The 13,996-nt window shown below is 43.8% G+C and overlaps 1 protein-coding gene across 2 annotated transcripts in view; it reads left to right on the top strand.

The window, feature by feature from the left end:
• PMFBP1 (polyamine modulated factor 1 binding protein 1) overlaps window positions 1-13,661 on the top strand; it is a 59,586-nt gene extending 45,925 nt beyond the window's left edge. For both annotated transcript variants that reach the window (XM_060185223.1, XM_060185222.1), the window contains 7 exons: window positions 3,408-3,572; window positions 5,154-5,321; window positions 5,636-5,803; window positions 7,799-7,902; window positions 9,401-9,475; window positions 11,420-11,640; window positions 13,391-13,661. In XM_060185223.1, the coding sequence (XP_060041206.1) occupies window positions 3,408-3,572; window positions 5,154-5,321; window positions 5,636-5,803; window positions 7,799-7,902; window positions 9,401-9,475; window positions 11,420-11,640; window positions 13,391-13,407 (918 nt within the window). In that variant the 3' untranslated portion in view covers window positions 13,408-13,661. The remainder of the gene's footprint in view (window positions 1-3,407; window positions 3,573-5,153; window positions 5,322-5,635; window positions 5,804-7,798; window positions 7,903-9,400; window positions 9,476-11,419; window positions 11,641-13,390) is intronic.
• The last annotated feature ends 335 nt before the right edge of the window (window positions 13,662-13,996 follow it).

The following is a 13,996-nucleotide window of genomic DNA, read 5'->3' as shown; positions in this document are numbered from 1 at the left end:
TTTAGGTTACAAATGAGAAGGCAAGCAGCACTGATTCTTTCATATTTATAATTAATTTTAAAATACTGTAGTTGTTCTATGTATAAGAACAACTCTGCCTATGGGCTGGTGATGCAGCTCAGTGACAGAGCACATGCTTTGTATGTATGAGGGATGGGATTCAACTCCCAGCACCAGAAAAGTAAATAAATAAATGAATGAATGAATGAATGAATGATTAAATAAATAAATGGAACAAGAATAGCATTGCCCAGTAGAACTCTCCCTAATAATAAAAAAAGTTCTCAGGAGTTGGGTGGTAGCCCAGCGGTTAAGCATATGTGTGTGAAGCACAAGGACCAGCATAAGGATCCCAGTTCAAGCCCCTGGCTCCCCACTTTCAGGGGAGTTGCTTCACAGCCGGTGAAGCAGTTATGCAGGTGTCTTTCTCTTCCCCTCTCTGTCTTTCCCTCCTCCATTTCTCTGTGTCCTATCCAACAACGACAACAACAATAATAATAACTACAATAATAAAAAGCAATAAGGGCAACAAAAAGGAAAATAAATAAATAAATTTTTAAGTTCTGTACCAGAGCTGCCTAATAGTATATCAACTAGCCCCATGCACTACTATTTTAATTCTTTTTTTATATTTATTTATTTATTCCCTTTTGTGTCCTTGTTCTATTGCTGTCATCACTGTTGGATAGGACAGAGAGAAAGGGAAGACAGAGGGGGGAGAGAAAGGATAGACTCCTGTAAACCTGTTTCACCACTTGTGAAGCGACTTCCCTGTAGGTGGGGAGTGGGGGCTTGAACCGGGATCCTTATGCCGGTCCTTGCACTTTGCACCATCTGCGCTTAACCATGCTGCGCTACTGTCCGACTCTGTGCCCCAGGCACTACTGAGTGATCATAATATGGCTTGCTGTTTCTATGAAACTGGACTTATCATTTTGATATTAACTAAATTATTTTGTTTAAGTAGTCTCAGGTGATTTATAATCACTACATTGGACACACAGAAACTTACATTTCTAGAATCTTGTTCTCCAGAAATATAAATTTCTCTTTTAATATAGTCCAGAGTTAAGACCTGAGTCACTCAGATCCCTGAGAAACATCAATGTCTACTACGTATTTCATCTATACCAGTCATCACATTTAGCAAAAGAAATATAAACAATATAAAAAAAAATCAAAGCACGGGGAGTTGGGCGGTAGCGCAGCGGGTTAAGCGCACATGGTAAGTGGCGAAGCTAGTCTGCAGGTATCTATCTTCTCTCCCCCTCTATCTTCTCCTCCTCTCTCCATTTCTCTCTGTCCTATCCAACACCAGCGACATCAATAACAACAACAATAATAACTACAACAATTAAAAGGGCAACAAAGGGAATAAATAAATAAATGTTTTAAAAAAAAGAAAAGAAAAATCAAAGCACAAAGCGGGGTGGTGGCATACCTGGTTGAGCGCACATGTTACAGTGCAAAAGGACCCAGGCTCGAGCCCCCAATCCCTAACTGCGGGGGTTGGGGGGGGGAAGCTTTGCGGGTTGTAAAGCAGGGCTGAAGGTATCTGTCTTCCTCCCTATCTTACCCTTTTCTCTCAGTTTCTGCCTGTCTCTATACAATAAAGTTAAAAAAAAAATTTTAAGTAAAACCTCATAAAATTTTAAAAAATAATAATGGGAGTCGGGCGGTAGCACAGCGGGTTAAGCACAGGTGGCACAAAGCGCAGGGACCAGCATAAGGATCTCGGTTCAAGCCCCCGGCACCCTACCTGTAGGGGAGTCGCTTCACAGGCAGTGAAGCAGGTCTGTAGGCGTCTGTCTTTCTCTTCTTTCTCTCCCCCTCTCTGTCTTCCCCTCCACTCTCCATTTCTCTATCCTATCTAACAGTGACGATACCAATAACAACAATAATAACTACAACAACAATAAAAAACAAGAGCAACAAAAGGGAAAATAAATAAATATTAAAACTTTTAAAAAATTAAAAAATAAAAAATAATAATAAAATAAAAAATAAAAGCACTAATTTCATAATTCCTTTGATGGGATTCAGAAGATTAGAGAGCTTATGTGTAAGTATATTCAACTTTTTAAAATCATACCCCACATAGAACTCTGGTAGTGGGAACTATATGGAATTGTACCCCTGTTGTCTTACAGTCTTCTTAATCATTATTAATGATTTTTTAAAGTACACCCCATATATAATAGACTTGTTGAATATATCAATGCAGTTATTATAATAAAGTTCCCATTTTTAATTTCTCATATCATTGTAATTTATTTCATCACTTGTCTTATTAGTATTTCATTTTTTTTAAATATTTATTTATTCTCTTTTGTTGCCCTTGTTGTTGTAGTCATTGATGTCATCATTGTTGGATAGGACAGACAGAAATGGAAAAAAGAGGAGAAGACAGAGAGGGGGAGAAAAAAACACCTGCAGACTTGCTTCACCGCCTGTGAAGTAACTCCCCTGCAGGTGGGGAGCCAGGGCTCAAACCGGGATTGTTACTCCAGTCCTTGTGCTTTGGGCCACATGCACTTAATCTGCTGAGCTACCGCCCGACTCCCTTTTTTTAGTATTTCAACTCCATGGTGACATTTCTCCATCTAGTCACCAATTTAATTATTCCATCTTTAGAACTAGTTTCACCACAGGCCATGTATATAAATGCCCAACTTCTTTCTAATACTCCCTATATTTAGGGGGCATGCTAGCAAGAAGAGGAAATACAGAGAGAGAACCACAGAAAAACCTGGAAAGGCAACTCACCCAATTATAAGAGTAAAGAGAAGGGACTGGGTGGTGGTGCACCCAGCTGACTACACATGTTACCATGTGTAAGGATCCAAGTTCAGACCCCTGGACCTCACCAGCAGGGGAAGCTTCATGAAGGATGAAGTAGTGCTGCAGGTGTTTCCTTTTCTCTCCCCTTTCATATAAATCTCTCTCTGCCCAATCAAAAAAATTTTAAAAGAGTAAAGTGAGGGGCTGGGAGGTGATGCACACAGTTAAGTGCATATATTAGCCTACTAAGAACATGGGTTCAAACCCCTGATGCCCACCTTCAGGAGGGCAGTGAAGTAGGTGTTTTTCTCCCTCTTTATCTCCCCCCTCCTCTCTCAATTTCTCTGTCCTGACAAGTATAATAGAAAGAAGGAGAAAAAAAAAAAAGGAAAACACTGTCGTTGGGAACAGTGGATCTGTAGTGGCAGCACCGATCCACAGCAATTACCCTTGTGGAAATTAAAAAAGAAAAAAAGTAACGTGAAGGCATGGATGTTGATGTTATCATGGGCTGCTCTGTGGATCTGTGGAGAGAGAAAGAAATTCTAGGTATTGTCCATTTCCTATAGACACAGAGAATGCCTGGATAGCCTTGAGACTTGACAATGATGCTCCTCTTCCTAAAGGTCACCTGTTTGAAGGAGGTCATAGAGAAACTGCAAATGCAGCTGGATAAGGCTTTGCAGAGAGAGAGAGAATGTCTCCAGAACTACATCAGTAAAGAAGCCTATGAGGAGTTAAGCCGGAAGTCATCTGCCTGCCAGGACGATCTGACTCAAGCTCTGGAGAAGGTGGGCTGCCACATCCTCTCACCTCCAGGGCTTGTATGGGGTTAAGAAATGAATATACAAGGATCCTAAGATGCACAAGAGTCAATTTCCTGCAAACATCTGTCCAGAGAAGGCCTGATTCCTTTTAGTTAGGTTTTCCTGGGGCCAGAGGGGGAAAGATGTAGGCCAAATCTGGCAAGTTTTTCTGCCCACAGGTGACACAGTGGCAAGATTAAAAAAAAAAAAAAAAAAACGGGTCGGGTGGTGGCGCACCTGGCTGAGTGCACATGTTACAATGTACAAGGACCCAGGTTTGAACCCCTAGTCCCCACCTGCAGGGGGAAAGCTTCACAAGTGGTAAAGCAGTGCTGCAGATGTCTCTCTGTCTCTCTCTTTCTCTATCTCCCCCTCCCCTCTAAATTTCTGACTGTCTGTATCCAACAAGTAAATAAAGATAATTAAAAAGTTTAAAGAAAAAGAGAAGTAACAGCTCTTTACTACAAAAAAAATAATAAAACCCTATATTCTTTTTTTAATGTTTATTTTATTTATTTATTCCCTTTTGTTGCCCTTGTTGTTTTGTTGTAGTTATTATTGTTGTCGTTGTTGGATAGGACAGAGAGAAATGGAGAGAGGAGGGGAAGACAGAGAGGAGGAGAGAAAGACAGACACCTGCAGACCTGCTTCACCGCTTGTGAAGCGACTCCCCTGCAGGTGGGGAGCCGGGGTTCGAACCGGGATCCTTATGCCGGTCCTTGTGCTTTGCGCCACCTGCGCTTAACCCGCTGCGCTACAGCCCGACTCCCAAAACCCTATATTCTTAAGGAAATCATTGGCCTATCCCTCAGTTGATCATTCCTAACTGGTCAGTTTATAAGACTGGAGAAAAAAAAAGGAGAGGAGAGGAGAGGAGAGGAGAGGGGAGGGGAGGGGAGGGGAGGGGAGGGGAGGGGAGGGGAGGGGAGGGGAGGGGAGAGGAGAGGAGAGGAGAGGAGAGGAGAGGAGAGGAGAGGAGAGGAGAGGAGAGGAGAGGAGAGGAGGAAGAAAGAAAAAGAAAAGAAAAGAAGAGAAAAGAAAAGAAAAGAAAAAGACTGGGGAGAATGCAGAAAAGCAGCTGGCTGTCACAGAGGTCACTTCCCACCTCTCTGTGGGACACTAGGCAAAGTAGCCAAGTGTCTGTAGCCCACTGGGGCCAAGGGCAGGGAGGGACTTGATGGAAACTTCACTCTTTAGGACAGAGAGGACCAAAGGGTTCCAATGACCACTCTCACCTATTGTCTTTTATTATTATTATTATTATTATTATTATTTTAACATTTATTTATTCCCTTGTTGCTCGTGTTTTATTGTTGTAATTATTATTATTGATATCGTTAGTGTTGGATAGAACAGAAAGAAATGGAGAGAGGAGGAGAAGACAGAGAAGGGGAGAAAAAGATAAGACACCTACAGAACTGCTTCACGGCTTGTGAAGCGACGCCCTTGTAGGTGGGGAGCCAGGTCTCAAACCGGGATCCTTAGCTGGTCCTTGCGCTTTGCGACAGGAGCGCTTAATCTGCTGTGCTACCGCCCGACTCCCACACCTGTTTTCTTTACCACAAGCTCAATCATACGACTGCGGAGACAAAGACCCTGCACCGGAGCTTGGCACAGGCCCAAGAAAGGAAAGCCCAGCTGGAATTAGAAATCATGGCTTATGAGGACAGAATGAAAAAACTCAATACAGAATTAAAGAAACTGCAAGGTTTCCACCAACAGAGTGAGATGGAGGTGAGGAGCATTAGTGGGGAAGCGGAGTGGGAGGAGCCTCAGAGTGCCTTCCTGTTCCTTATCCCCAAGATTGCCTCTTGGACCCAGAGCCAATCAGCACTACCCCCATTTCCTCCACTTGCTTGAAATGTGTGAACTTCTAGCAGAGGCAACAATCAGAGCAGGGGTGCCCTCTGCTGGCAATTAGAAATAAAATCCCTCCTAATGAGTTTTCCAAAGCTGAGCCTACACCCTGTGGCTTGTTGATGGGTCCCCTGGGTGCTGGGCTGCAAGTTAGAGGTCTGTATCCCACCTCAGTCTGTGCTCGTGAGCAGGTGCACGCCTTTGACAAGAAACTGGAAGACATGAGCAACCAGGTGCTCCAGTGGCAGAAGCAGCACCAGTGTGACCTCAAGATGCTGGCCGCTAAAGAGGAGCAGCTCAGGGAGTTCCAGGAGGAGATGAATGCCCTGAAAGAGAGTCTCCTGGGAGAAGACAAGGAGGTTGGTGAGGTCATTTCCTCCCCAGCACAACCCACAACTGCCCTGTGATGTGGTGGTGCCGGAGAGAAAAGATAAGATATTCTCTACTGGGAGACAGACGGTAGCGCAGTGGGTTAAGCGCAGGTGGCGCAAAGCGCAAGGACCGGCATAAGGATCCCGGTTCGAACCCCGGCTCCCCACCTGCAGGGGAGTCGCTTCACAGGCGGTGAAGCAGGTCTGCAGGTGTCTGTCTTTCTCTCCCCCTCTCTGTCTTCCCCTCCTCTCTCCATTTCTCTCTGTCCTATCCAACAACAACAACAGCAATAACTACAACAATAAAACAACAAGGGCAACAAAAGGGAATAAAGATAGTCTCTACTCAGTGCAAAGCAGAGTCTGGGTGCTCTAGGCCCATAGCAGCTCTCTCAACCCAGCCATCTTCCTGTGGTTTTGAAAGGCCTCAATCCAGTTAGGAGAGATCTTGTCAGGTGCATCAGTCAGCTCTAATTTAGATGGCCCACTCAGAAGTCCCTTAAGACCCTAAAGTAGCTTTGCCTAGAAAGATATCATCTGGCAAGCCTCATACAGTGATGATCATGGCAAGAGAGAGAAAAACACTTTGGGTTTAACCACAGGGCCTTTGTTCAAATTTAAAAAAAGAAAAAAAAATCCTTCCTCAAGATGGTTTTTTTTACATCTGTTTTTTAAAACTGACTTAAGAGACAAGTTTCTCCCACTATTCAGAAGCAGAATGTTTCTATATGGAATAATTTGATAGGTTACTTTGGTGGCCTAGGAATGTTCAAAAAATTGTTCCCATAACTTACTAGTAGTAATGTTCTAAAACCCAGACAGTAATCTACCAAATCATACCAAATAGGAACATTCTACTTTCAAATAAGAGGAAACCTGTGTTGCTTTTTTTTTTTTTTTTTTTTTTGCCCCTCCAGGGTTATCACTGAGGCTCAGTGCTAGTACTACAAATTCACCACTCCTGTGGTCATTTTTTCCTTTTTTTTTTTTTTCATTTTATTTGTTGTTGTGCGCGGGCCGCGGAGAAGAGAGAGAAGGGGTCCGGAGCGAAGAGGAAACACAAATCTTTATTTGCGCTGGCACCTTAGAGTTGGGTGCTAGAGAGGCAGGTTGGGCCACGTGGAGGTAGCAAAAATGGCCGCCTCACGCAGTAACCTTTCCTGCGTCTGAACACTGGAGTGAAGTGGTGGCAAGAGAGCAAGGCGCAGAAGAAAGGCTTTTATAGGAGCAGCTTTCGCGAGAATGGGAAGAGGGAGGAGTAACCATAGCACTCCAAGATAGGATAATAACTCTCGTGAGAATGGGAGGGGGGAGGAGTAACCAAAGCACTCCAAATATCTCGGGGATATAGACAATTCCCTGAGGGCACAACATGGCTGAACAGGCACTCTGAGAATGTCCCAACTCTGCGGGAACTAGCAGTAGCCTGAGGGGACAACATGGCAGATGTGACTGCATCGGCACAATTTCCCAGCATCATTTTAATTTGATAAGACAGAGAGAAACTGAAAGGGGAGGGGAGGGAAAAGGAGGGGAGGGGAGGGGAGGTATAGAGGGAGAGAGAATGATAGACACCTGCAGACCTGCTCCACCACTTGTGAAGCATCCCTTCTGCAGGTGGGGAGTAGGGGCTCGGACCTGGATCCTTGTGCATGGTAATTTGTATGCTCAACCAGATGTACCACTGTCCACCCCCCCCCCACCGTGATCCTTTTTTTAAATGCTTACTACTTTAATGCATTTGACTAACGATCATAGTCATTAGTATACAAATCTACTTTGTCTCTATTTATAGCATCTGCTCAGAAATGTTATACTTGTGTACACATAACTCACAATGGTGGAAATAGAGGTTTTGTTGAGGCGATTCCAATTCTGGTGTAGGGGGTGGATAACAGAGTCCTTTCTTCTGCCTAATTTAGAAAGGAAGGGGTGGGTTCATACTCCCACTTCTTACTATGTCATTTTTCTTCTGTACTGAAGTCCTGTTACAGATCCCAGAGGCCTGTGTCCAAAGATACCTGTAGATTACACCGAGAGAATGATCAGATTATGTCCAACGTAGAGCAATGGGCAAAAGAACAGAAGTAAGTAAAGAAGAAAAGCCAAATCAGGGTCCCAAGATCTTGGCTGAGCTGAGGAAATATACATATGCCAAAAAAAAAAAAGTCTCTTTCTCTCTCTTTCTCCCCCCTCCCCTGCCCAGGAAATTGGGTCCAGTCTTAAGTCTATAGCCATGGGTTGGTTGGGAATAACATGGGAGGGCTACAAACTTCAGGCAGGTTCAGAAATTCCTGTGACTTCAAATGGAGCAACTCCAAGATGGAAGGAAATCATGGATCAATTTTCTCTCCAATATGAGGTGTGTCTTTACTGCTTTTTTTTTTTGAGCAAGATTAATGGTTTACAGTCTACAGTAAATACAGTAGTTGATACATGTGTAACATTTCTCAATTTTCTGTATAACACTCTAACCCTGTATAACACTCTAACTCTAGGTCCACCCCCACCATCATACTCCTGAACATCCCACCAAATCCAGTCCAAGTTCTGCTTTGTGTGGGTTTTTTTCGTTGTTGTTGTTGTTTGCTTTGTTTTGTTTTTGCCTCTAGGGTTATCGCTGAGGCTCAGTGCTGGCACTACAAATCCACTGCTCCTTGAGCCATTTTTTTTTATATAGGACAGAGAAACTGAGAGGAGTGGGGAGAGAAAGATAGACATCTGCAGACCTGCTTTACTGCTTGTAAAGCGACCTCCCCACTGCAGGTGGGGTGCCAGGGGCTGGAACCGAGATCCTTGTGCTGATCATTGCACTTCATACTACGTGCATTTAACCTGGTGTGCCTGACTCCCTGCTTTGTATTTTCCCTTCTGTTCTTATTTCTCAACTTCTGTCTATAAATGAAATCATCCTATATTCATCCTCCTCTTTCTGGCCTATCTCACCTAACATGATTCCTTCAGGCTCCATCCAAGAGGAGGTGAAGGTAAATTCACCATTTTTAATAGCTGAGTAGTATTCATTGTGTATATATATCACAACTTTCTTTAAAAAAAAAAAAACTGGGTAGAGACAGAGAGAAGAGATGGAGAGACAGAGGCAGAGAGACACCTGCAGCCCTACTTCACCACTCGTGAGGCTTTCCCCCTGCAGGTGGGAACCAGGGGCTTGAACCTGGGTCCTTGTGCACTGTTATGTGAGTGTTTAACTAGGTGCACCACCACCACCTGGCCCATATATACCATAACTTTCTCAGTCACTCATCTGTTGTTGGTCATCTGGGTTGCTTCCAGGCTTTAGCTATTACAAATTGTGCTGCTATGAACATAGGTATATACACATCTTTTTGGTTCCTTACTACCTGGATCACTTGATCTTACCTGGGATCAAGATGATTTCCCAAACCTGCTAGGAAGTCTCCAATTCTGGGGTCTGTGTGGTCTAGGGTCCACCTGAAGCCTTTGTAGGAACACCCAACATCCTGTTCAGTCAGATCATACCCTTCCTTGCTGGCAAGTCTATGGAATTCTCTCTGTCTCTTTTTTTTTTTTTTTTTTTTTTTTTTTTTGTGGATTTTATTACAGGATCGCCAATGAGAAACTAGGAAACAAGCTCCGTGAACAAGTTAAATATATCGCCAAGCTGACTGGGGAAAAAGAGTAAGTCATTCCATACCAGCCTGGTTAGTTCTTGGGGCCTACGGAGAAGGTTCAGCAAGAAGTCAGAGTTGGCGTCATCACTGTACATGTACACAAGCCCCAGGAAAGGCCTGGTACCTCAGAAAAGACATTGAGTCCTGAGTCTGCATCTCTATTTTATTTCTTGTTGTTATTTGTTGTTGTTATTGATGTCATTGTTGTTGGATAGGACAGAGAGAAATGCAGAGAGGAGGGCAAGACAGAGAGGGGAGAGAAAGACACCTGCAGACCTGCTTCACCACTTGTAAAGCAACTCCCCTGCAAGTGGGGAACCGGGGGCTCGAACCGAGATCCTTATACTGGTCCTTGCGCTTTGTGCCACCTGCACTTAAGTCACTGCGTTACGACCAGACTCCCACTTCATCTCTTTGGACCCAAGTTTCCTCACCACCAACACAATGTAGACTGATTTATGGCCCTTCCCATTCTCATTTTCTGTGATTCTCAGAGGTCAAAGATACTCAGAAGGAAACAAACATTGCAAAGACAGGCTGTAATAGGGCAGGATCTAAGCTGCTATAATAAGGAGACCTCCAAATGAAGAAAAATAAAGTAAGAAAAGTGGGGGGTGAGGTGGTGGTACGCCTGGTTAAGTGCTCACATTACAGTGCACAAGAGCCCAGGTTCAAGCCCCCAGTCCCCACCTTCAGGGGGAAAGCTTGGCAAGTGATGAAGCAGTGTTGCAGATGTCTTTGTCTCTCTCCCTCTCTATCCCCCCTCTCCTCTCAATTTGTCTCTGTCTCTATCCAATAATCAATAAATAGTTTTTAAATATTTAAAATAAGTGGGGTATGGGGTAGATAGCTTAATGGTTATGCAAAGAGACTCTCATGCCTGAGGCTTCAAAGTTCCAGGTTCAATGCCCCTTACCACCTTAAGCCAGAGCTGAGCAGTGCTCTGGTAAATAAATAAATAAAATATTTAAAATAAATACATTTTTATTTATTTTTATTTATTTATTTATTTATTTATTAGAGACAGAAACTGAGAGGGCAGGGGAGATAGAGAGGGAGAGAGGCAGAGAGACATCTGCAGCCCTACTTCACCACTCGTGAAGCTTTTCCCCTGCAGGTGGGGGACCAGGAGCTTGAACCCAGGTCCTTCACACTGTAATGTGTGCACTTAAGCAGGTGTGCCACTGTCTGGTCCTGAAATAAATATTTCTTAAAGTGAGATAAGTGGTTTGGTTTGATGGGATTCCACAGTCCCGTGGTCTTTTTTTTTTTTTTTTTTAGTATGTAGAGAGAAATTGAGAGGGAAGGGGGAAATAAGAGAGGGAAAAGGGGAGGCGCCTGAAGCCCTGCTTCACTGCTTGTAAAGCTTGCCCCCTGATAGGTGGGGACCAGAGACTTGAACCTGGATCCTTATTCATGGTAACGTGTGTTCTGCCAGACTGATGCACCACCACCTGGTTATCCCCTCTGGTCATTTGAAGACTAGATTCCTTCTAGTCTTATCTTATCTCTGCCCTTTCTTCCTCTCTCAATTTCTGTCCTATCCAACAATAGCAGCAACACAACAGTAATAGTAGCAACAACAATAACAATGGGACAAAGATAGCCACCAGGAGCAGCGGGTTCATAGTGCAGGCACCGAACCCCACCAATAACCCTAGAGGCAAAATAAATAAAATACTTAAAAAAAAAAAAAAAAAAAAAACAGGCAAGAGGCACAAAGCTGACATGGTGGGCCAAGAGAACTGGCATTGCATCCATGCTGACTCCAGACCTGCTTTCCTAGGGAACTTGCACAGGCTTCTATATCCACAGAACATGTGAGATCAACAGCCTAATAGGAACTGGACCTCCTCTGCCTTCTTTCCTGTTTTATCTTTACCTGTCCTTCCCAGAGGGGAAATACAGAATTGAAACAGCCCAACAACCACCTGTTTCTCTCCTTCCCCAGCCACCTCCACAATGTAATGATGCATCTGCAACAGGAAAATAAGAAGCTGAAGAATGAGATAGAAGAGAAGAAGTTGAAAAACGGGACCCCAAAGCTGTCCTCCAAAGCCTTGAGCTCACAACGGGGGAAAATGTGTACCGCCATGAGCTGGAGGGGAGCAGTGCCTGACATGAACCATCCAATGGATGTCAGCAAGTTTGTGGGGATGTCCCATTGCACAGGTATGTCTGCATTTCATCTTCTTCTACTAAATGAGGTTGTCTTCCTTAGTCTCCATGGATTGGAGAAGTGTGATTTTATTTTTTAAGAAATCATTGAAGAGGGAGTCGGGCTGTAGCGCAGCGGGTTAAGCGCAGGTGGCGCAAAGCACAAGGACCGGCAGAAGGATCCCGGTTCGAACCCCGGCTCCCCACCTGCAGGGGAGTCGCTTCACAGGCGGTGAAGCAGGTCTGCAGGTGTCTGTCTTTCTCTCCTCCTGTCTGTCTTCCCCTCCTCTCTCCATTTCTCTCTGTCCTATCCAACAGCGATGACAACAACAATAATAACTACAACAATAAAACAACAAGGGCAACAAAAGGGAATAAATAAATAAAATAAAATATTTAAAAAAAAAAAATCATTGAAGAGCTGGGAGGTAGGTCACCTGGTAAAGTGTGTGCCTTACCAAAGGTGGAGACCTGAGTTCTACCCCCAGCACCACATGAGAGTACCACGGATAGCACCAGGAGAGTTCCATGGATAGTGGAGTGGTGCTGTGTTATCTCTCGTTTCTCTCTGCTCCTCCCTCTCTTTCTCTTTAAACAGAAAATGAAAAAGTTCAGGCTGGGGAGACAACATAATGGTTATGCCAACAGCCTTTCAAGTCAAGGCTCTGAGGTCCCAGGTTCAATCCCCAGCCCCACCATAAGCCAAAACTGAGCAGTATTCTGGTCTCTCTTTCAGTATCTTTTCTACTCTTTCTCATTAAAATAAACTAAATAAAAATATTAAAAGGGCAGTGGCACACCTGGTTGAGTACACATGTTACAATGCACAAGGACCCGGGTTCAAACCCCCAGCCCCCACCTGCAGTGGGAAAGCTTTGTGAGTATTTAAGCAAGGCTGCAAGTGTCTATCTCTCTCCCTCGCTATCTTCCCTTCACCTCTTAATTTCTGTCTCTATCCAATAAGTAAGTACAAAAAAAATTAATGAAAAGGTTGAGCTCAGAAATATCACACATACTAAAGGCCCTGAGTTCATTCTGTGTGTGTGTGAGAGAGAGAGAGAGAGAGAGGAGAAGGAGGACGAGGAGGAGGAGGAGGAGGAAGAGAAGAGGGGGACGGATGGTGGTGCACCTGGTTAAGTGCACACATTACAGTGTACAAGGACATGGGTTCAAGCCCCCAGTCCCCATTAATAGGGGGAAAACTTCACAAGCAGTGAAACAGGTCTTCGGGTATCTCTCCTTCTCTCTCCCTCTCCCCCTTCCCCTCCCCTCCCGTTTTCTCTGTCCTACCCAATAAAATAAATTTAAAAAACAAAGGAGAAGGAAAAGGAAGAACAATAATAATAAATCACTAAGTCATGAATTCAAATAGTGAAAACAAATTTTGCTTAACTACTCTGGACCAGAGATCATCTGTAGAAGGAAGAGGCAAATTTGGCTCATTTTGATCTAAGAGTCTTTGATGAGACCTAAATACCTCAAATTTCAATCCTGTCCCCTCCCCTTAACCCAGTCCTTCTTGTGAAGTGTAAGAACAAGAATGGTCATCTTCCTCTAATTATATGTTCTGGAAACCCTACAAGACACCCATCCCTCCATCAATTTCCACATGGCTACCATTTCTGCTATCAGTAGATTCCATGTTACCTCAAGGTAACATGGCCTGTTTGGTCTTGGGGCCAATCCTTGAGAAATAGTTTCATTTATTTCTTCTCAATCAATTTATTTCTTCTCAATCAAGACTGTTTTCTCCCTGTTTCCTCAGGTTCCTCATACTCCTAGAACCAGCAGCCTGGGTTGTGCATCATTTCCACGTGTGCTTTTCACATGACAGTGAGTTCCTTCTCCTCTCTCTTCACCTGGATCACCTCTTGTGGGAATATATCAAGGTCTCAGCTTATTTTGCAAGCTTCTGAAAAAAAAAATTTTTTCTTTTTGTTTTTGTTTTGTCTACTCCTACAGTGGAGTGAGACTTGGAAGCTTACAACCATCTCCCAAGCTTGGAAATAAAGATATCAGCACAGAAGCCTCAGTAAGCTCTTGGGAGTCTTGCAAACATCTTTGTCCCCAGAAACCCTTACCCCACTCCAGCAGTATATTCACTCCTATTTTCTATGGATTCTAAAAGATACAGATCTCTTTCATGTATGTGGGGAGTTATGACTCCCAAAGTAAGCTTCTGGATTATTTGGATTAGTTTTTAAACCAGCAAGTGATAATTAACTCCTTTTTTCACTCTTTCCAACTCTGTCTGGAATTTAAGAGATGGGAAGCTGAAAAATCTCAAAAAGGAAAGTAATCCTCAGGAACCACCCCAACTCTTGCCCCCCCCCCAAAAAAAAGGGAAGTGATGCATTTTCCAAATTGGGAG

Source organism: Erinaceus europaeus, chromosome 2, assembly GCF_950295315.1.
Source record: "Erinaceus europaeus chromosome 2, mEriEur2.1, whole genome shotgun sequence".
NCBI classification, from domain to species: Eukaryota; Metazoa; Chordata; class Mammalia; order Eulipotyphla; family Erinaceidae; genus Erinaceus; species Erinaceus europaeus.
Note: the sequence above shows the minus strand (reverse complement) of the source record. Positions and strands in the feature narration are given on the sequence as shown.